Source organism: Daktulosphaira vitifoliae, unplaced genomic scaffold (genome assembly GCF_025091365.1).
Source record: "Daktulosphaira vitifoliae isolate Bord-2020 unplaced genomic scaffold, ASM2509136v1 Scaffold_1, whole genome shotgun sequence".
NCBI classification, from domain to species: Eukaryota; Metazoa; Arthropoda; class Insecta; order Hemiptera; family Phylloxeridae; genus Daktulosphaira; species Daktulosphaira vitifoliae.
Window position 1 is genome coordinate 10,066,837 of NW_026099572.1, and position 23,285 is coordinate 10,090,121.

Genomic DNA, 23,285 nt, shown 5'->3' on the forward strand with positions numbered 1-23,285 from the left:
TATATATATATATATATATATATGTATAGATTAAATTTTAAATAACAAATATCCTTAAACATATAAAAATTTCAAATTTTAATCATTCTTTGTGGTTTAAACCATTTTTGACTTTATCAGTTTAAAAATGTTCTTTAATTGGAAATCCTTTAATTACTTTAGATTTTATTCCATAAATACATTTTATTAACACGAAAAAAATAAATATAGAGTAACATTTATTTTGCGCATTGTTTTATACAACACAAGGAGGGGCTAATGTTGGTTTTTGGTAAAAACGTCAGTCTGATTTGTTCTTTTTTTATTACACGTATAAATTACGTGTGTTCGACTTTGATAGCTTGTCAAAATCGAGGTCCAGATGTCTGGAGTGATCTGGCTCACGTCGTAAAGGGTGTGAGTCATTAAGCTAGATTTAGAAACTATACGGTTGTAGAGAGGCATCACTTTGCTTGTGTGATGTGTATGTTTATTTCCTTGCTCGATTCCTAACGGATCACTACTATGTGCGAGTTTTCAGAGTGCGTCACAATAAATGAGCACTATAGTAAGTAACTAACCACATACTTCACTCGAATATTGCCATTTAATAAAGTAAATTTTATATAGGCTTAAAAAAAATGTGTGATAAAAATGATTGCATGTGTGATTAATGGTGTTAATACAATGGATTATAAAAAAAAATTATTTGGATGTATTGAAAATCGAGCATTGCTAATAATATACACAATTATAGGTGCTTCCGGGATACATTCCGAACTAGATCATTTGTATTTAATGTTGGACCATCAACTTCGTCCTATTTTACCCGACACCACGTGTCCTCAATCAATTGAGATATTTGAGGAACATAAACAAGTAAGTATTCATTTTTTATTGTTATTATAAATTATTTCTATTAATATAAATTCTAAATATTTTTTAGAAATCTTTCTTATATTATAATAAATATCAATCATAGGTAGAGTATAAAAAAAAAATTTGGACGTCCAAATTGAATTTTATTAATTTAATTTTATAATTAAAAATATGTTTATATTATAATACATAATTACCATGATTTTTTTTTTTTAAGGAACTTGGCTTCTAAGCTATACACAAACTTTTCGCGTGGTAGCTCTATTTAGGCATTTTATTCACTCAATATGAACTTAGCTTTAACTCAGTATTAATAATGCACCTAAAAAACTTGAAATATCAATATATTAATTATAAAAATAATGGAAAAAATTAATGTCATTCGTATGTAAAATAAAGAGATTTAAGAATTCCTTAAATTATACAATTGATGTTAGGTTATTAAATAAATAATTAATTGTTGTGATAATTGTTTTTAATAAAGCTCATAATAATTCTTATAAATAAAATTAATTTTTAATTTTAATACAAATTTTAATTAATTACTATACATAGTCAACATTTTAATATTTTTGCTACCTGAATTTTCCAAAATTTTATGTTTAACTAGTTGAGAAAAGTTAGCTTGAATGTTGGGTAATGGGCAAACTTCATTTTTAATAATTACTAATGTAGACTTAGCTTATGTTTGGGCCTCAGTATACAGAGTGTTCAGTAAGTAAGGAATCAGGTCAATTATTACCAACAATGAAAGTAATAGAAACTCGTTTTCTTACTTATTGAACATTCTATATAATTTCTACAACAGTATTTAGAAATTTATCGTGAGGAGCAATAGAGACGCTATCTCTAAGGATAATGGAGATATAGAGGTATTTAAGAGCCCATTGACTATAAGTCCCCAATATTGAAAAATATGTAAGATCCATAGCAATTGCAGAATAGTGTGATGTATCAGGCTAACATTGTTAATCATCTAATTAGATAGAAGTTGAATAAACATAAAATTGACCTACTTAAGACCTCTTATAAGATCATTATAGTTTTATCTGTATTTTTCAAAAGTATTACGTATTATAACCTATCCTATCTCCTTTACAAATTTTTCATGTGTTCAATAATTTTCTATTCTAAATAGTAATATATAATAAAATATTATAAAAAAAATTAATTTGTTTTATAAATATGACTTAACTAATGATTCACCTTAAATAATTCCTCATATAGCTTGCCGAAGAATACCTTAAAGTACAAACAGAAATAGCATATTTATCTAAACACATGGAACAATTAGCAGAGAGACTAAGTCAAGAAGAAGTAACTATTACTGATGAAGTAACAGAAGATGATGATATTGAAATAAAAAAATTGGAAAATGAAAAGGTTCAAACCTTATGTTAATTTTAATTAAATTATTTAATTTTCTCTTGCATAATTATACTATCAAGTACGGGGCTTAAACTGACCAAAAATACAAATAAGACTATTACCCTTATACTATATTGAGCGTTTTACCAAATCCTATAATTATATAATTTGAATAAATCTTAAAGGAAGCGCTTGCTAACAATTATTAAAGGCAGGGTTGCATCACCTTACTCTAAGCCTGATTGGATATGGGATAAAGAAATTAATAAAACTATTGACAAGTATTTTGTTATATTTTAGTTGGCCTACCACAATTATTGTTAGCTGGCTATTGGCCTCTCAGTCTAGCTATATCTATCACCATCATCAAATTCAATTTTTTGTGATTTTAAAGTTCTGGAAATAGAGACTTTACTTACTTAATAACTTACTGTCAATATGTTTCTGTTAGATATTAAGTTTTATAGATTACTCAAAATACTGAAAATGATTCAAAAAAGATAAAATTAATATTTTCCTTAAATTTGGTAATTTGATAAGACACAAAACTACTATAGACACCTCTTATAATAGGCTTCATGTACAACAAAAAAATCAAGTGAAAAGTAACTCTCTTTTTTTATAAAAATATAGAGTTAAAGAAAACATCTACAATTACAAAGGTTGGGTTATTTACTATTGATTTATCACTATTCACATTAAAAAAAAATCACAATTATTAAATCATGAAAACTAAATTATGATATAAAATATTTTACCTCTGGGTTATTAAATTGCTTTAATCAAATGTATATTACTTACTGAATATTCTATAATTTAAGTACTATGTTTTTGTATTGTTTTAGAAACACCTAACACAAATGCGTTTAAATTTAAAAAAACAACTAGAAATGATAAATAAAGAAGATATAAAGCAGCTAAATGAAGATAAAAAATGTCCAAAATCCTAGTTCGATAATTTATTATTCTAGTAGATCTTAGTGGATATTAATTTTTTTTTTAAGGTATGTGATTATGTATCAATTAATCACATTAATTTTTATGATATAATTGAAATTTTTTGTAATTAGTACAAATTTTCATTATATTTTATATAAGACAATAATATTTAGCAATAATTTTGTTTAATGTTAATTTTTATTTTTAAAGGTCTCAAAGTGATTTTATTATTAAGTATAAGTAATTTTTTATTCAACGATTTGTAATGATATTTGTTTATAATTTTACTAATTATTGGCTAATGTAATGTTCTAGTCAATTTTTTCTAATATTACAATTGTGTCTTCATGCTGGTTTTAGCTGTTAGTATTTTTTAATAAGTTATTAACTCCATGTAACTTTAGCAATTGAGTAATTAAAATATTCAAGTTTTGATATTTCTAGGAATTTACTATAAAAATAATGAGCAAAGATATAATTTCTAGTTCACAGGCCAATGTGTGCAAAGTCTCCATATTTTAAAAGTCTCTATCACTATTACAACACTGGCATAATTATACTTACAAACAAATTTTATTATTTTCTGGTTAACCCATATGGAATAGATATTAGTTAATTTCCTGGCTCTGCCTCTGTGGGGAAGGTACTAGTGTATGTGCAATTGTATGTGCTACAAACCCAAAATAGACATTTCAATGTTGACTAGGGCAGTGATAAATATCACTAAAAAAACACTTTGTTGTAAATCTGTTAAATTTTAATATATATTAAATGCTTGTTAAATTATTTTATACTTAGACTGCCGTTTTTTTATAGTATAACAACCGTGAAATAGATGTTTTTTTATGTGAAAACAACTTATGCAGTGTCTATATATTTCTGTTAGGAAGTGAACATTTTTGAGTGTTACTTTTTTTTGCATAACGCTATAACCCAAACCACCAGATATATGCCGGGCATGATAAGTTTTTTAGGTTGACTTAAAAAAAAAAGTTCTAAGTGAAAAAACTACATTTGACCAGTAAGTTAGTTGATTATTAAGTAATAGTTTATATGTATAATAATAAACTTGATTAAATATATAAAAAAATTTTGTATTATAAACATATTTAAAAGCATAAAAGTATCTGTATACTTAATAAATCAAACATAAAATATAAAAATAACCAACATAATATCAAAACAAAAAGATAGTTAATAATCAAATGAATTCATATATGACGACTATAACATGTATTAAATAAGAATTAAAGAGAATAAATGACATAAAATTTCATTACCCACAATTCAGTCAAAATATATACAGAATGTTCAGTAAGTAAGGAAACGGGTTTCTATTGTTATCGTTTATAACAATTGACCTATTCCCTTACTTACTGAACACTGAATATGCTCAAAAATAAAACAATACCCTTATTCAAACCGTGAATTTAAAAAAAAACTGCAATAATGAATGGATAGAATTAATTTTTTTATATCAGAAATGTTTTTGGGTGGGTCTGTTGAAAATTTCAAACCTTAAGTCGTAAAACGCTGGGGTTAGCGAACATATTTCTCGAAAACTGTCGAAGTTTTCTTCGTGACAGACTTTTAATTAAAAAAAAAAAATTGAAAGTCTGAGCATGCTAAGTAATTTTCCCGGAAAAGTGTTTTTATCTTTGCTCTATTATATAATATCTTATTATAAATTATTACAAGTAAAACTCGATATACATCATTTAGAAATCTTATCTTTAATAATTCATGATTATTAATAGCCTCTTATTATCAACGCTAGTTTACTAACATACCTTGTTGAATAATCGCTATGGACATTTTTTCTTGATATGTACTATAAAAATAATTTATGGTCAAACTTATTGGAACAGACTATTGTTGCTTTCGGTATTATGAAAATCAAATAAACGATGTATTTACATTTTAAATCCAAATCTTCAACACAATTTTAGAACGCAAATAGTTGATCGGAAAAAAAAATTATAAGAACAAATTTTTTTCTACAATATACTAAAAATAGTTCCCATTAATGAAAATTAAAGTTTAGTTTATAAACCTTGAGAGTATGAAAAAAATTAAACTACATATTACTGTAGTTTTTTTAATTAAACAATATTTTCCTTTATATAAATTAAAAATGTTCAATAGTTCTAAATGTTCTAAGTAAATGAGTGTCTTACCCTGAATAAATCACTGTATGTTTTCACATATTTTGAAAATCGCTTGCGACACTCAATTTGGTTTTAATATTTAGTACACTTTAAACGATTTAATTTTATATAGGTTAAAGAACGCAGACGTTCCATAATATCAAAAATTCATTTGAAATGTACAGACGTGGGTGGCTTTTTTGAAACCTTCCTGTACTTTTTTCGTTGGATTTTTATGAATTGCGTACTAAAATAAAACTTATTGTCTCGACTATATTCCATTAAAATTAAGATCACAACTAAAAAAAGTTGAGTTTGAAATGCTGAAAAAAAATATTGAAAATATCATTTTTTATGGTGGCATATGTTAAGATATTTTCTAAATGTTTAAAACCTTCTAATTTTCGAAAATTATATGTCAAATTTAGATTCTTTTAACATATATATCAACAAAATAGGCTCTGTGATAGTTAATAATTATCATGAACAGCACCAAAAAAAACCACATTAAGGTGTCAATAACTTCACATCAGCTTCGCAATGTATTAATTTTTTTTTTTTTTTCATAATAAAAACTATTCATAAAGAAATATGTTTTTACAGTAAATAACATCAAAATCATTAAGTTGATAATCAAATAATTTGTCAAATTTAAATTTAATCATTAAATCTATAAGAGATGTAAGAGTGATAACAAAGGCAATTGATATTTGTATTAGTGTGTGCGTAAATCATTCTGTAATTTTGCAGTCAACTCTTATCTTTCACATTTACGTCGCAAATACAATTTTTATTTCAAAGAAGTAAGTTACTCCGTATATCCTGTCGATTTACATCAATTTATTATCATTTATAAATAACCATATTAACAAACTACTTATCAAATTTTAATATGAATTGCAATCATTTTATCACATTATGGGTTTATTTATATTTGTAAAATTTTACTGGTGACTAATTTCATTTTATAATTCAAACAAAAAAACCTATGATTAATAAGTAGAATTTTTTTTTGCATTTGGTTTGAGAAACATCTATCGACAGGTATACTGGAGTCATCTTATGAAAATTAAAGATGCAAATTTGGTTATCATTTTAAGTTCTATAAGTTAATTTATTTAACTTTTATATCATGTGAAAATTAAAATCATTTTATTGTGGAACCTAATTACTAGTATATACCTAATTTTTTATAATTTTGACTCATCATTATTAATTCAAAAATGGAAGTCACTGAAACTGAAGCTTTAAAAAGCATTTTATAGTAAGTATAAATTCAAAAATATATTAAATTTTATTTATGTCTATTGTTTTTATTTGTAAACTTATAACAGCTGTTTTCAGTTTTCCTTACGATTTATATACTCTAAATATTTTAGACATAAGAAAATTATTAACACTTAAAATTTGTACTTATAATAAATTTGATGACTTTTCAAGCATTTTCGAAATGTCAATAAATTAGGGAAAACATTTTTATTCAGTCTTTTTTCAAGTTTTTAATGATTTGTTATAAGTGAAATATGTCACAATATTTTTTATACTATTGCACACTATTCCAAAAATTGGGGCAAAATAAATATTTGTTAAATTTGATGTAGTCTTCAGTGAGTAAGGAAATGGGTTTCTATTGTTCTCATTGTTTTAACAATTGACCAGCTTCTTTACTTTTGGAATACCTTGTATATTTTTTTTTTATAATTTATGACAGTTAAAAGGTAATTATTTACAAAATTATATAATTTTTGCATAGAGTTTTAAGTTATTATCTTTGCAAAGTACCCAAACATTTTTGTTCTTGTCCACATTTTATAATATGTCTTTTAATATTTTTTTAAAATGCTGTATATTAGTAAGATGACTAAAGTATTTTGATAAATTATACAATGAACGCATTGTAGAAATTTTAATTATAATAACTGTTTGGTGTAGTGAAATTTTATTCTAGGATGTTTTGTAGAATGCCTGAAATATATTGATTTTATTTTTATATTGAAATTGAAGAGTACTATATATGCTGTTAATATAATTATTATAGCAATAACAAAAATTTATCTTTTGACAAACAAAAATAGAATTATCAAAAATTAGTGTTCAATAAATTATTAAAAATTTAAATTATATTTATATACTTGTGTTATGAAATGTATACTTATGTAAGGTTTAGTATCATTTGTAATTTAAGTTACTTAATATTTTTATCATTATGATAATTTTTAACATTTAGGGAGAAGTAGTTTTACAAAATTTTTCAAGTATAATTAATATTTAATTGTGTAGCATTCATGTTAATTACTAATCAATTATTGGACTAATTAGTATGAATATTATAACTGAAACATAAATAACTTTTAGCTTACTTAATGAAACACACTCAAAGCCTGAAGATCTATACAACATAATGATTTCAAATAGAACCATGGCAAGTTTTCTTGATTCTGATGATGACTTGATGAACAATATGTATAATGCTTTATTTTTGTGCTTTGGCATAATTATAACAGGGTAATACAAACATATGCTCTTTGAAATTAGTTTTAATGGTTTTAATATATTTATTTTATTTCAGTTATTTTTCAGGTCGTCTTGGCCTGGTAAGTCATGCAGCTGCTATTGGTTTGAATCGTTTTGTTGGAACATTTGCTTTACCATCTTTAATTTTTGTTAATATGGCTGTGTTAGATTTATCATCTGTAAATTTAGTGTTTCTTTCATCACTACTAATCTCAAAAACATTTGTTTTTGTATCAGTTGCTGTAATAACAGTTTTAGTTACAAAACCACCAGATATGGCTAGAGCAGCTTTATTTGCTATATTTTGCACACAAAGTAACGATTTTGCAATTGGAGCTCCAATATGTAATCAATCCTAATCTTTTTAATTTTTTTTTCTCAAATACATTATATTATTATGTTATTTCAGTTGAGGCCCTCTATAAACATACACATAGTGAATTTGTTAACTACTTATATCTTGTTGCCCCTATTAATTTGATTATTCTCAATCCATTTGGTTTTGCCATGATGGAGTTGGGTCGAGAGTATAATCGTCATGAAACAACTAAACATTCAGCTGTGATGGGCAGAATTTCAAGAAACATTATTTGTAATCCAGTTGTATTTATGACAGCTCTTGGTGTAATAGCCAGTTTGGTGTATAATCATAATCCTCCAAAAATTATCACCACATTTTTGGGAGTAAGTTGTTTTAATATAAATTTTCATTTTTTTTTTTTTTTTTTTTATATATATTAATTGGTTAATATTATTTTTTATGTTTTAGACTTTTGGTAATGCATTTACTGCAACAGCTCTTTTTTTACTTGGTTTGAAAATGGTTGGAAATATTAATAAACTAAGAGGAGAAGCTTTAATATTGCCATTACTTTTAATCGCTGCTAAATTGTAATTAATTTTTTTTTTTTTTTTTGTATCATAAAGTAGTAAAAAATAAAAATAATAGTATAATTTTTTAATTTTTTAATTTTTAGATTAGTGCTACCTTTAGTCATTAGAGAAGTGACAAGTATATTATTGGGGAATTTTGGCTCTCTTAATCCTGATGACAAACTTTCCTTTACAATGTTCGGGTTTTTGTATGGAATGATACCATCTGCTCCAGCAGTTTTTGTTTATGCATCTTCCTATAATTTAGAAATGGACTTAGTAAGCTAATCGTATATTTTATTCATAGTTTAAATTTATTATAAAATAGTTTTATATTAAATTTAGTATATTTAAAAATTTTTTAGATCGCAAGTTCTATGGTGTTATGTGTATGTTTTTCTGCTCCAATAATGTTTTTAACTGCTAAAATTATTTCTGTCGCTAAATTAGATCCAACTAATAACATTACTGCTCTTAAAAATTATCAGTTTAATGTCAGTGTAGTAGCAATTCCAGCATCTGTAAGTTTTGAAACATTATGTTTGATTGAAGATTCATCATAATTTTAATTTTTTTTATTAGCTTTGGGTTATATTAGTGATGTTAAAAAAGTTAAAAAGTTTTCCATACAAAGTTGTTTTTTGCTTAGTAATATCTCAGGTTTGTATTTGATTATTCAAATTTAAAGTAATTGTCTGTTTTTTTAAACAACAAGTAATTCTCCTGTATATGTATATCTTGAAATTTTAGGTGATTTCTTGTACTGGAATATTATTAGAGTACTTATCTGAAACTCCTCAAAATCACCCTTTAACGTACATTCAACTTTTATTGAGCATTGCTGGTGATTTAAGTTGCTACATTTGGACAGCTTGTTTAGCTTTTACTTTGCTTATTATGGATAAACCCTTTACTGATTATTTTAAAAGAAGAATACTTTACTTTTACATGATTATTTCCTGGGGGTAGGTAATGATAGAGTTAATTTTTGTTGTGATATACTTTAATTAGTTTTGGTTCTGTTTTAGAATTCCTATATTATTAGTTAGTGTCTTAATGTTAACTTGTCAACCACCTAGTTTTATCAAAACGGATTTTGATCAGAATTACGTTTACGGTGTACCTGAAGCAGTAACATTAACAACAGTTCTTTTAATGTCCATTATTTGTATGCATTTTTGCAGTTAATTTTTTTGGTATTTTTTAATTGTTCTATTGTTAATATTTTAGGCGTAGTTGTTTGTTTAGTTTTACATCAACGACAAAAACATAAATTAGTAAAACAAGTTATTTATTCTAATTCAATAAATAGTGACGTCCAAAGTACTTCTAAAGAAACGTTAGTGTTTCATTAATATTAATATTTTCAAATGTTTAATTTATGTAAAAATATCTATTATAATTTAGATTAGAATCTCATCAAAACACAGAAGATTTTAAAGAAGGTCTTCTCTTTGAAAGACAAAATTCTTTCATAGAAAATGATGCTAATATTCAACACTTTATATTGCTTGTTGCTCAGGCAGTTACTATGTTTGTTGTAAGTTAAATTTGAGATCAATTACAGTAGAAGTCCGATAATCCAGCATCCAACAGTAGAACAGTAGAATAAAGTAGAACAAACTTTTTTGTATTTGCATACTGTATTTTTAGTTTAATTATTAACGTAATTGTTCTTATAGTAAAGCCTACACTAAAAAGAAAGGGCACCGCCCTATAGACCGGCACGGAGCCGTTCCTGAACGTGCCGGATTATCGGACTTCTACTGTATTTCAATTTATCATTCTTGAACCTGTATTTTAAACTAAAATTAATTAATTGATTTAAAATAAAATTTTGAAAATAATAAAAAATAAAAAAATAATTTATTTGTAAAATATAAATAATAGCTATGTCTTGAGTATATAATAACTATTAGTTATAACTAATATGATCATCAGTAGTTTAACATGTTTACATGTTTTTAATTTTTTTGTTACATAAATAAAATTAGTATAAAAATTTTTTTATTTGTTTCTTTTAGTTCAATGTTTTTCTCAATTTTTAAATCAAAGTTTTTTTCGTATTCATCACTTATACATTATAAAGGTGTCAACTTAAATTTATCAAAAGATAACACCCTTAGTTTACTATCTTATTTAATATCTAAAGATTTAATTAAGAAAATGATTGATTGATGACAGCTTTGGGCCCATTATTTTGAAAGTTATTAAAAATTTAAAGTAATGAGTGTAAATAAAGAGTAGGTGCTGTTAATTTTATAACTGCACATTTCTCGACCCTACTATTTCTCTCATCTTGATATATATATGTCAATAGCTTCCGAAATACTGGTCCAAAAGTTATTATTTTCTTAATTAATTAATGGTATTATAATTTGATAAATTAAAGTTGATACCATTATAAGGTTTAGTTTTAGTTATTATCGAGGTGGACATAATGCCCATGCACTCAGACCTTGTTGGTCCATTGTGCGCACTTCATACCGAATTGTCTTAAGGTTTAAGTAGTAAACATAAAAAAACTTTATGATTGAAAAATTAAAAGAAAAAAATAAAAAAAATTATTAATCTTCTTCTTCCTCGCCTTAATCCCAAATACTTGGGGTCGACCACCCTTATCCTAAACTTCCACTTGACACAATCTCCCATATCATCTACGCTCACATAAGCTATCCTCATATTGTATTCAATAGCATCTCTCCATTTTTTTTTTTGGTCTTCCTCTACCTCTTCTTCCTTCAACATTCATTTCTATAACTGATCTTACAGCTTCCGATTCTTCTCTCCTCATAACATGACCAAACCATCAAATTCTATTTTCTCTTCTTATCCACGATTGACGCTATATCTATACTCCCTCTTATATGCCCGTTCCTTATCCTATCTCCTCTAGTCACTCCACTTATCCATCTAAGCACTCTCATATCTGCTACACTCATTCTCTGCTCTACTTTCTTATCTACCGTCCAACACTCTGAAGCATACATCATGACTGATCTCACTACAGTCTTATAGAATTTAACTTTCAGTCTCATTGGAAGTCTTTTATCGCATAACACATCAGACGCTTCTCTCCACTTTAACCACCCGCACTCAATCATGTATCTTGCATCCTCGGCAATACCACTGTTCTTTTGTACAACTGATCCTAAATACTTAAAACTCTCCACCTCTCCTAACATGTCCTCGCTTATTGTAACTGATCTCCTCATTTCACCTACCTTGTGTTCTCCATTGTCAAACTAGTACTCTATATACTTTGTCTTACTTCTACTTATTCTTAAACCCTTTTCTTCAATAGCTGATCTCCACACCTTTGATTAATTTTCTCCTATTAACACTATATCTTCAACAAACAACATGCACCACAGCACCTCTCCTTGTATTTCTCTAGTAATTTCCTCTATCTTTATAGAAAATAAGTAAGGGCTTAAAGTAGAACCTTGGTGCACTCCTACTCTTACCCGAAAACCTTCTGATATTCCTCTTACGCTTTTTACCCAGGTACAAGTGCCATCATACATATCTTCTATTATGTTAATGTACCTTTTCGGGACTCCTTTTCTCATTAATGCTCACTTTAAAACCTCTCTCGGTACTCTGTCATATGCTTTCTCCAAATCTACAAATACCATACACAGCTTTTTCTTCTTTTCCCTAAACTTTTCTATTAGTTGCCTCTTACAAAATACTGGCTCCATTGATGACTTACCAGGCATAAATCCAAACTGGTTTTTAGATACCGATGTCTCATTTCTTACTCTTTTATCTATTATCTTTTCCCAAATTTTCGTATTATGACTCATAAGCTTTATGCCTCTATAATTTCCACACTCCTGTATGTCTTCTTTACGTTTAAATATCGGCACCACAATACTATTCCTCCATTTATTTGGTATTTTCCCTTCTAATAAGATTTTATTTAAAAATCTTCTTCAACCATCTTATGCCAACAACGCCTTATAAAAAAAAATGTTAATATTGTTTTTATTTTTTAAAAAATTAAGTGGATCATGATAAGTGAATTACTTTATATGTACATATTTTTAATTTTATAATTCATTTATAACCCAGCTCTAATCATCAGCAAAAAATATTTAAACATTTTGAAAATTTTAAATCAAATTTCTATAGATTAAATTTATTAGTTCACAAATAAAATTGTTTAAAAAATAAAAATGATTATAAATACAAAAAATGTACATAGAGTGTCTTAAATATTAAAATACAATATTATTTTTTTAATTCTATTTGAACATTTAGTATTATACAAATAATATAAGAATTGGCTTTTACTTCATTGTAACAAATTTATTGTTTTACAAAAAAACACAGTTAATATATAATAATTATAATTAAGATTTTCAAAAATTTTGTATATTTTATCTGATTATGATGTAAGTCAATACTATTGTTATTATATAGAGTGGCCCAGCATTCACTGATAACTTAAATAACTTTTGATCTAGTTAATATTTTTTATTGATTTTTTTTTTTTAAATAACAGTTATACGTTAGGTTTGTAATTATATCGCATAATTTATATTTTTAAATTTTAAATAAAATTAGAAAAAATAAAATCCAAGATAGCTTTTTGGTAAAGTATTTTTAGATTTTAATAAAAATGTTGGTAAAAAAAATATCATATTAATATTCAGCAGTAAATAATCTGTATCAATTTGAAGTTTATGAATATTTGATTTTTCATGTGTTATTTTGCGATATGAAACATTGAAATACGTGTTGAGACAAGGACAGAAGAAAAGTAAGATAAGTAGTTTTACCTCTAAAGAGGTAAATTATTAAATAAGTAATAGGTATTATTCGTGTTTTTATTTATACTATATCCAGTAATTGGTATGTAAATAATTTTCATATAAAAATCCATATTCATATCATATTTAGTGTGAAAAAATGGTGTTTACTTCTGTCCTTTTTTATATAACATAGCCAGCCTTTGATACCGTAAAATAAATACAAAAAAATTCAAATTTTTACAAAATTTAAAATGTTTCAGAAAATTAATTATCAAACATTAATGAGAATTTTTTTCACCAAATTATTTTTTTAATCTATTTTAAAAATGGCTATTTTGAAATTTTTTTAAATATTTTTTGTACATTTTTAAAATTAAATTTTTTAAATTATTATTATAGCCTTCATGTATATTAACTATTAACAAAAAAAATAGTTATTTAAGTTGTCAGTGAATGCTGGGCCATCCTACATACTCAAGACATAGCTGTTTTTCTTTTCTTACAAATTATATTATTTTAAATAAAATAAAGCGTAAAGTTTCATTTTAATACTTTATTAACTTGAATAAACATTCTTATTATAGAGAGAATAACTTGTGAGTAAAATACAATTAAATAGTCTATAAGTTTAATTTGTGTACTTAGACGTACATAATTAATTATTTTAAATGATTTATAAACATTAATATTACTTATTTCACTTATATTATTATTCAATTTTAGACTTTTTCTGTTGCTATATGGAGAATATTTGGTGATACAAACGGATTATATCTTGAATTAGCCTATAGTGAAATATCATTATTAAAAGGTCAATCAATATTCACATTATTGATATATGGATTTGATTATCAAATGATATGGAGGCCTGTTGCTAGAACGTAAGTCATCAATTTTTAATGTAAATTATGTATTTTGTTGCATTAAAATTCATTTTGTTTTAAAATTTTATTTAGGTGGAATAAATTCTGGTGGGGTGGAATTCCAATTGAGTTACCATTATGGGAAGAACTTCCTTATGATACAAGAAAAATTTGTGATAATTTTGTTTCCTTACATAGGGAAAAATGTTTAGCTGAAATTTCTCATCTCACTAGGTAAAATATTCTTAATATTTTGCCAAAATAAGACATTACGTTGTTTTTAAAAAAAAAATATTTAGTTTTAGTTGTTTAACTTTATTTATTAAAACCAACTAAGAAACAATTGGAGAGAATTATATGAGTCCATAACAGAAAGATTTAATACATTAAATGAATTTGTTACAGTATTATTATTCTTGGTACCATTTATTGGTATACATGTTAATAAAATATATAGTTCAGAATACTTAAGTTGCTAGTTTAATTTACTTCAAAATAGATATTATAAAAACGTGTGGTGTTTGTGTGTAGTAATGTATCTGAAATATACATATAGGTTTTTATTATCTTAATTTTCTTATTATTATGGACCAATAATAAATTTCTTTAGCTTTCTTATAATAAATTAGAATAAAAAAAAATATTATAAAGCTGTTATTTGATAATTAATGTTTTATATTATTAGATGGAAGCTATGGAAGTATAAAAAAACATTTACTGGAGCTGAGCTTATAACATGGTTAGTAGATAACAATATATGTCAAGATAGAGATGATGCATTAAATTATGCTATAAAACTTTGGAATGGTCAAGTTTTAAGACACTTGAATTGTTCAGAATGCTTTCAAGATACTAATAATATTTTATATACATTTAATCGTCGCTAATCTTTTAAAATATTACTAGATGCTTAACTTTTTCAATTTTATGTTAAAATACTACTCATGTTATGTTTAGTATTGTGATAATGATAATTGACCATTATGAGTGTGAAACTACGTAATTGTTAGTTTGAAATTTCCTATTTTTTTCAAACCAAAAGTTGTGATATATAGTTACTCTTTTATTTATATTACTGTATATAACCAAAAGTTGTTATATTTATTAGATATTAAATTATTTATATCAATTATAATGTTCTATATTATACAACAAAAGTTAGTTGTTATAAAATTCAATATTGAGTTATTCATTTAGTCATGCAACTAGTGGTGCAAATTGAATGAAATATTATTGTATAAATTAAAATTTATAAATTTGAAACTGTTATCAATTTTAAAGATTATAGTTATAGGGAGGAATTTTAAGATTTATTTAGAAATAGATGGGTTGATGAGGAGAATGAAAGAATGAATTAAAATGTATTTTAATATGTTTTTTTAAAACTTCTAGAAACATCTAGAAATGTATCAAGTATATTTTATTTAAATTGTTTCATAATTAAAATAATAATTTTATATCAAAAAATGCATTTTTCAAGAAATATTTTATTTTAAGAACTAACACAAAAAGTTATAAATATTTTTACCACGAAATTAAAATATCACTATGACATATTACTCAGCTAATACAAATCAACATACAACTTAAACTTGAAAATTTACTTAGATATAAAATTAGAAAATGGGTTATGCATTTATATTTAAAACTTCTTTCTCTTGTCTTTTTACTTCACAATACCTTAAATTAGTTAATGACATCTTTCAAATTTTAGGTATATTTTAATTAGTTTTTTTTAATTAATGAATGAATAATGAGTATTAATAAATTATAAAATCTAGTTAAAAAGAAAACTTTTGGCCAACCCAAAGTAATTGGGATAAAGGCGAGAAAAAATGAATACTTATATTTTAGAAAAAATAAAACCTCTAATTAATGGTAATTTAACTAATTAAAAATGAAGAATTATTTAATATATTAAGTTTAAGGTAAATGTATACAATAAATATACAAATTGGCTATAATTCTTTTTTAAATTAACACGTTAATTGACATTTCAAGAAAGAATATAAACAGGGAAATATAAATCCTTTATCGTTATAGTGAATAAGTTAAAAGTAGCATGTTAATATCGTAGGTGTATAAAATGGCGTAGCCACACTTTGTCAACGGAGAATTGTGTCGTAACACAGGAAAGAAAATTATATTAGGTAAATGTGGAAGTGTGCAAACTACGTGTAAGTGTGTGTACGAAGATGAATATGAGGAGGTGGTGCCTGCTGTCTAGGTATTCACGTGCGTGTTGTCATACAGCAGTCACCGTGCTCGGCTGACACTCCGGGTTAGCTGTGGGTGTCGAAAGGCTGTTGTTATAGGAAGGGAGAATAAGAGTAACACCTAGGTATGAGGTGCAGACGAAGTGCAAGACACAAGTACTCTGAAATGTCGAGGAAAAGAGTATATAGGTTAGAAAAGGAATAAACAAAGACTTTACTTTAAACAGTAAGCCGGACAGCGACAACCGAGTACTAAGACTGATGAATGACACAAGGCACTGGAGTCGACTGACCACGATGGTCAAGTCTATTGGGTTTTTATAATAATTACACCTATTGCCGATTTGGCAATAAATATTATTTGTTAATTCACCAGTCTCAGGAAGCGGATGTGCTGTCTGTATTTTATTAAAATAATTCTCACGATTATGAAAACGTGACACCATCACAATTGGTTAATATAAAAAAGAATGTTTACAAGAGAAATAATTATTTATACTTTTTTTTTTTTACTACTTTTAGCCTTGTATGTATAAATTTGCCTTTTTAGGGTTTTTTCTTTTTACATTATAACTAGGAATAGCTTGAGTGCCCTTCTTCAATTAAAATAAAATTTCAAATGTTTATATAGCTTACGAAATTTTACAACAATTTTTACTGAAATTTCATTTGAATTTTGAAAACTTTTTAATAGTTTATTATCTCATTTCTCATTAATAGTTTAAAACTATTATTATTTAATTTCAATCTTTTTTTTATTTTTTGTGTTTTTACACAACTTTTAGTATTTTTTAGTGAACTAGTTATTTGTAAGTATTAAAATGAACAATATTTTGGCGGGCTTAGTAGATAAAGATTGGGCGTATGTTATGGTTTCACTGTAAATCAGTTGGTACTATGTACAAGAAGAGAAAATGAAGAAAACAAAAATAATCATCGGAATAGTCCCCTCCTCCTAACAGCACAGTCGACGGGCCCGACCTGTCATTTCATTTGTATTGTGATTTCCGTTCGAGCCGCTGCAGTATACCGCTAGCGCGCTCCGTATATCTAATTTTTACATGTTACCCTGAAGTATAACATAGTCGGTTAATTTTCGTTCTACGACGTTTTCCGTTCGTATTATGGACGATAAAACGTCCTTAAAGGAACTTGATCAATGGATTGAGCAGCTGAATGAATGCAAACAGTTGACCGAGAGCCAAGTTAAGTTCCTGTGCGACAAGGTAAGTTAATGCGTAGACACGTAACGGTGGTGTAATGGGTTCGCGCGCGGTTCGGCCATATTGTTTACCGACTGACGCGAATGCCGTTTCGATCATCAATGTCAATGTTGTTATCGAATTGATATTTAAACCCAATCATGTCATTCTAATTTAGTTGTACCTACGTTATATGTTCTACGTTTTTACAACTTGTTACCACGTGACCCTTTCAGCCCTTTGCTTCGTAATTATTGGAAAGATATCCGCACCCGGCATCCAGTGTCTTAATTTCCTTAATCGTTCAGTCTTTTAAATAGGTTTCTAGTTATTCTATACAAAATACTAAAAAGAAAATTATGTTATAATTTCAAGATTGTGACTAAATTGACGTATTAAAATATCTTATAGAACGTCAACACTTAAACAACCATGATATTGTGATTGATAACGTGATACACACTTTTAAAGTTCTATTCTGCCTATTTTCAACATATTTAAATATTTTAAAACTTAATTCAATTATTTTTTATTACTTATAGGATTAATCATATTCTTAATATAATTAAACTGAATGTTTGCTTGTTCAAATAATGTATTAAAACAATTGTGTGATAGTTTGCTGTTTCAGTATATTGTAATTGCTATTTATGTTTTATGACTCATTTTATTCTGTATGACTTTCAAAATTATTATTTTTATTTTATTTTATTTTATTTTAATATTAATGATCATTTGTTGTAGTTCATATTTTGTGGAAGTATACCTAAAATTTAGTGTTTTTATTATTATAACTGAAACTCAATTTGAATATATCATTTTTTAATTTATATTTTCCTTTGTATCTACTTTAAATTAAATTTTAAAAGTATAATACAAAAATTACTGTTTACTTTTATATAATTGAATCTAAATTTCATTTTAGTTTTATATAATTTTAATATTAGTTATACTAATGGCTATTACAATTGGATTATTGTTTTACTTAGAGTAATTGATACATACAGTTTTATATTGAAATGGTAATCATTATGCTTTAATTGTTTTTATGGAGTAGACGTTTTCAAGATACAATAATGAATGAATTGTGATTTTTTATTTACTATTATTATTAAGGTTGTTTTACTAGAATTTTTAAACTATTAATGGCTAATTAGAAAGTTAAATTTAAAAGACTGTGCATTAACAACCTCATTCTATTTTTGAAAATATTTTATTTGTTTTTTAGTATAATTTGTATTTAAATTATTACTACCAAATTTCATATTGGAAAAAAAGAGATTAGAGAGTTTGAAACGATATCAACAATTGTAACCACTACAAAACTTTCACCCCTTATATAAGTAGACAGTAGTGAATTAAATAATTTGAATGCCATCCAAGTGCTATTATTATATATAGCTATTTTTAAGTTTTTGTTATTGTATATTTACCTGCAAAAATTAAAATTATATATTAATTCAAATATATTTTTATTTCTTTTTAGGCTAAAGAAATATTAACAAAAGAGTCAAATGTTCAAGAAGTAAAATGTCCTGTAACCGTATGTGGAGATGTACATGGACAATTCCACGATTTAATGGAACTATTTCGGATAGGCGGAAAATCTCCAGATACTAATTACTTATTTATGGGTGATTATGTTGATCGTGGATATTATTCTGTTGAAACTGTTACATTATTGGTTGCATTAAAGGTAGTAATTAATTTTTTGTATATTAAAATAATTATTATTTATACTTTTTATAAGGCATGAATTTTTATGTAGGTACGCTACCGAGAAAGAATAACAATTTTAAGAGGCAATCATGAGAGCCGACAGATCACTCAAGTGTATGGTTTCTATGATGAATGTTTGCGAAAATATGGCAATGCAAATGTTTGGAAGTTTTTCACTGACCTGTTTGACTATCTCCCATTGACTGCACTTGTTGACGAACAGATATTCTGTCTTCATGGTGGGTTATCGCCATCAATTGATACCTTAGATCATATAAGAGCATTAGATCGTATGCAAGAAGTCCCTCACGAGGTATATTATTTTAAATAATTATTTGTTTGTTGTCTCAATATTAATTTCACTTTATCTTTTCAGGGTCCTATGTGTGATCTCTTATGGTCAGATCCAGATGACCGGATAGGTTGGGGTATATCACCTAGAGGTGCTGGCTACACCTTTGGTCAAGATATTTCAGAAACATTCAATCATTCAAATGGTTTAACTCTAGTTTCCCGAGCTCATCAACTTGTTATGGAAGGTTATAACTGGTGTCATGATCGCAATGTAGTCACTATATTTTCAGCACCTAATTATTGTTATCGATGTGGTAACCAAGCTGCAATTATGGAACTAGATGATGGCTTAAAATACTCCTTGTAAGTTTATCATTTTTATAACTATGTAGTGAACTAAGTTGACAATTTGAAAATAGATATAATATGAATATATTTTAAAAAAAATTTAGTTTACAATTCGATCCTGCACCAAGACGCGGCGAACCACATGTCACACGTAGAACACCAGATTATTTCTTATAAGTTAATAACACCAACCATTTTGGGTTGTAACCCTTTTTTGGTATGAAATATAATAAATATTTATATAATTATACATAATATAAATATATTTATATATATATATATTATATACATATGTATGGCCAAGTCTTATCTAATTAATATAATTTTAATGATAATGAAAGAAAAACTAATCAAGAGCTAAAGTTTTCCACTGTATTCTTTTTTTTTTTTTTTTTTTACTGCTAGTATTTTTATTATTTTTATTTATACTTTCAAACAAATGGACAGGAATCATTAATAAATGTATAAAAAAAAAATCAAAAATTCATTTAAATATTATGGTTGTTTTTTATATGTTTTTGTTGCTATATTTCATATTATTGACATTATATAAAAGCTATAATCTCTACTTCTAACAAAATAATTTGCTAGAATTATTAAAATAAATTATATTTAACTCCATTCTAAAATAAAGTAATGTATAAAAAATGATATATACATATATTCAATTTTTAAATGTATTCTATTATTTTGTTCATACCAATTTTAGAATATAGTTAAAATAAATGAAATTAGGCCAATAATTCAAATTGATTAAATTTTGAACTCTGTAATTGTATTCTACTTTATTCATATATTAGAAATCATTTTGTAAAAAATAATTACTACTTTAATTATCAATACATTGTGTAAAATAGATTTTGAAAAAAAAATGTATTTGTGTATAGTAGGTAGTAAAAATATATTATTTTTATTATAATTTTGTCTATGTGAGCAATCTATTTGGATTTAATTTTGGTATTTATTTATTTATCAACAAATTTATTTTATTCTAATCAAACCATTTATATATTTCTATTAATTAAATGTTTTCTTTGTTTTAATCATGTTAAATCCAAATATGGTTAGCTATTAATAAACAGCTTTAATTGGTTGTCGGTTATTTTTATTTTTCGTTTTATTTTTCTCCCCCCTGTCCTAATGGTTGTTAACCAGGTCTTCTTAAATTTGTATTTTTTGTTGAATAAATTAAATATAAAATTTTATGAAGACTTTTAATTAATTTTTACGTTTTTATAAAAATATTTTAAATTAACAAAATTTTTAATTCATCAAATAAATTTGTTTTAAGTTATTCCAAATCAATTCAAAGCATTTAATTTTGTACAATGAAATTAATTAATTAAGGTTTTGATCTTTTTCTCTGTTATGAACTAAAATTAAAAATAAAATAATGCTTAAATTATTAAATATATAATTTTTGTTCGTTTAATTTGAGCATGTATTAAATAAATAAAACTAAACCTTACAACAGTTATTTTCTTCTTTTTTTAATGGTTTTTTCCTATAAAAAAATATTTTAATTAATTACAGATTTATGCTTGGAAGCTATTTTATGTAATGTTAACAAATCTTAAGTTGTAGTTAAATAGAGACACTCGAACATGTTTGGAAATTGAACAATGCATGGGTGTGCAAGCCCACTTCAGACAAGATAAATTTTAATTTAAAAGTAAATAATTACCAGGGGTGCTAAAACTATTTTTTACATGGGGGAGGGGGTGCAAAATTTAATGACTAAAACACAACTACCTTGGTTGTTACTAAGCTTGAAAAGCTATTTTTGGTGGAATTTAGTGATCATATAAAAACCGGTTATTTATAAATTTTACTCTTAATAATATATATTAGCCGAGAAGATATTAATTTAAACGTAATGCGTTAATTTTTTTTTTTTGTGTCTGTCACTACTATTTCTCAGCTCTCACTGGACTGATTTTTCTCAACGATACACCAAAAGATCACAAATCATAGTTGAAAAAATTACCCTTAAAAATAAAAAAAATTTTCCCTTGTTCCCTTATATTTTGCATTTGAAATAATCCACCAATTTTTTGAAATTAAATTATCTACAGATTTGCTACGATAGCAATATATTATCTGATGGAAAAATATAACCCTTATTGCTATTAGTACATATTAATTAATATAATAAAGTATCTTTCTAATTGATTACTGTCTATTAACGAATAATTATAACAATAAAGACCCTCGAATTGCATCCGACTTTCGATACGATAGATACATTAAGGTAAGGAAGAAGGCTCTAAACTAAAACAAATTATAATTGATGTAAGCCTTTAAAAAGTTTTTTTTTTTTGGAAGGGGAGAAGAGCGATTCCAAATTTCAGACTTAAATTTTTTTTTGTCTCTTCTTATTAGTGCCCATTATTATAACATTTAATTAGTTGTAGTTTTTTCATTTATTAATTGGTAAAAAAAAACCCAGCACGGGGGTCGCAGCACAGTGGTGACGTGGCATAGTTGGATCAAGTATTATGATATCTAACAGTGATTAAAATCACTATAATAAAAAAACGCTTCGATGCAAACTTTTAGATAGTGTTTAATTTTAAAAAATTGGTGGATTATTTCAAAAGCAACATAATCTGCTAGTTCGTTATTAATATACTGATTCAGATAAAGTATATCGAATTAAAAAGGGATTATTAAAAATTATTGTTTCTCATAAAAAAATTATGTTGATCCATACACTTTTCAATAAGTTATAGCATTATAAAGTTAAAAATTAAAAATTAAAATCGAAAATTTTCACACAAAAATAGCATTCGGTAGCCAATTTCACCCTGAAGACAAAATAAAGTATAAAATTTTTTTTTTGCATAATAAAGTACATTACATTAGCATTAATTTAAGATATATATAATAGTGTCAGACCTTCCGGAACACTTTCAAAAGTTAAGTTAAAAAAGTTCTACTTTCTATATGCATTTTTATGTTTTGAATCCTCCCTGTATTAAGGGAAATGATCCGATTTAAAAAAAACAGTATGTCAAATGAAAGATCTATATAAATACTACTTCTCATAAAAAAATTGTAATGATCCATACATTTTTCAAAAAGTTATAGCATAATAAAGTTAAAAATGGAAAATACAAAATCGAAAATTTTCACACAAAAATAGCATTCGGTAGCCAATTTCACCCTGAAGACAAAATAAAGT

At 25.6% G+C, this 23,285-nt stretch overlaps 3 protein-coding genes across 8 annotated transcripts in view; all 3 read left to right on the plus strand.

Annotated features, from left to right (window-relative positions):
* LOC126896009 (mitogen-activated protein kinase kinase kinase 7-like) overlaps positions 1-3,958 on the plus strand; it is a 23,516-nt gene extending 19,558 nt beyond the window's left edge. For 2 of the 4 annotated variants that reach the window (XM_050668407.1, XM_050668406.1), the window contains 3 exons: positions 737-858; positions 2,086-2,241; positions 3,072-3,958. In XM_050668407.1, coding sequence (XP_050524364.1) covers positions 737-858; positions 2,086-2,241; positions 3,072-3,176 — 383 coding nt within the window. In that variant the 3' untranslated portion in view covers positions 3,177-3,958. Of the gene's footprint in view, positions 1-340; positions 548-609; positions 859-2,085; positions 2,242-3,071 lie in introns of those variants that run through there. The other 2 variants (XR_007701754.1, XR_007701755.1) reach the window with 2 other exon arrangements.
* Positions 3,959-6,041: 2,083 nt separating this feature from the next.
* Positions 6,042-15,500, plus strand: LOC126896006 (integral membrane protein GPR155). Of its 3 annotated transcripts, none has more exons than XM_050668401.1 (15): positions 6,042-6,576; positions 7,668-7,817; positions 7,882-8,171; positions 8,236-8,510; positions 8,596-8,717; positions 8,804-8,978; positions 9,065-9,220; positions 9,282-9,359; positions 9,450-9,664; positions 9,728-9,867; positions 9,930-10,038; positions 10,107-10,239; positions 14,183-14,340; positions 14,416-14,556; positions 15,008-15,500. In XM_050668401.1, the coding sequence occupies exons 1-15, from the start codon at positions 6,536-6,538 to the stop codon at positions 15,207-15,209; spliced, it is 2,385 nt and encodes a 794-aa protein (XP_050524358.1). In that variant the 5' UTR covers positions 6,042-6,535; the 3' UTR covers positions 15,210-15,500. The 3 variants fall into 3 exon arrangements, with proteins under 3 accessions (XP_050524358.1, XP_050524359.1, XP_050524360.1); XM_050668402.1 differs by lacking the exon at positions 6,042-6,576 and adding an exon at positions 6,908-7,030; XM_050668403.1 differs by lacking the exon at positions 6,042-6,576 and having other exon boundaries at positions 7,699-7,817; positions 7,893-8,171.
* A 2,024-nt stretch (positions 15,501-17,524) lies between these two features.
* On the plus strand, positions 17,525-21,578 carry LOC126896010 (serine/threonine-protein phosphatase 2A catalytic subunit alpha isoform). The gene is made up of 5 exons (XM_050668412.1): positions 17,525-17,764; positions 19,227-19,436; positions 19,509-19,772; positions 19,836-20,116; positions 20,206-21,578. Exons 1-5 carry the CDS (start codon positions 17,663-17,665, stop codon positions 20,276-20,278), a joined length of 930 nt encoding a protein of 309 aa, XP_050524369.1. The 5' UTR covers positions 17,525-17,662; the 3' UTR covers positions 20,279-21,578.
* The last annotated feature ends 1,707 nt before the right edge of the window (positions 21,579-23,285 follow it).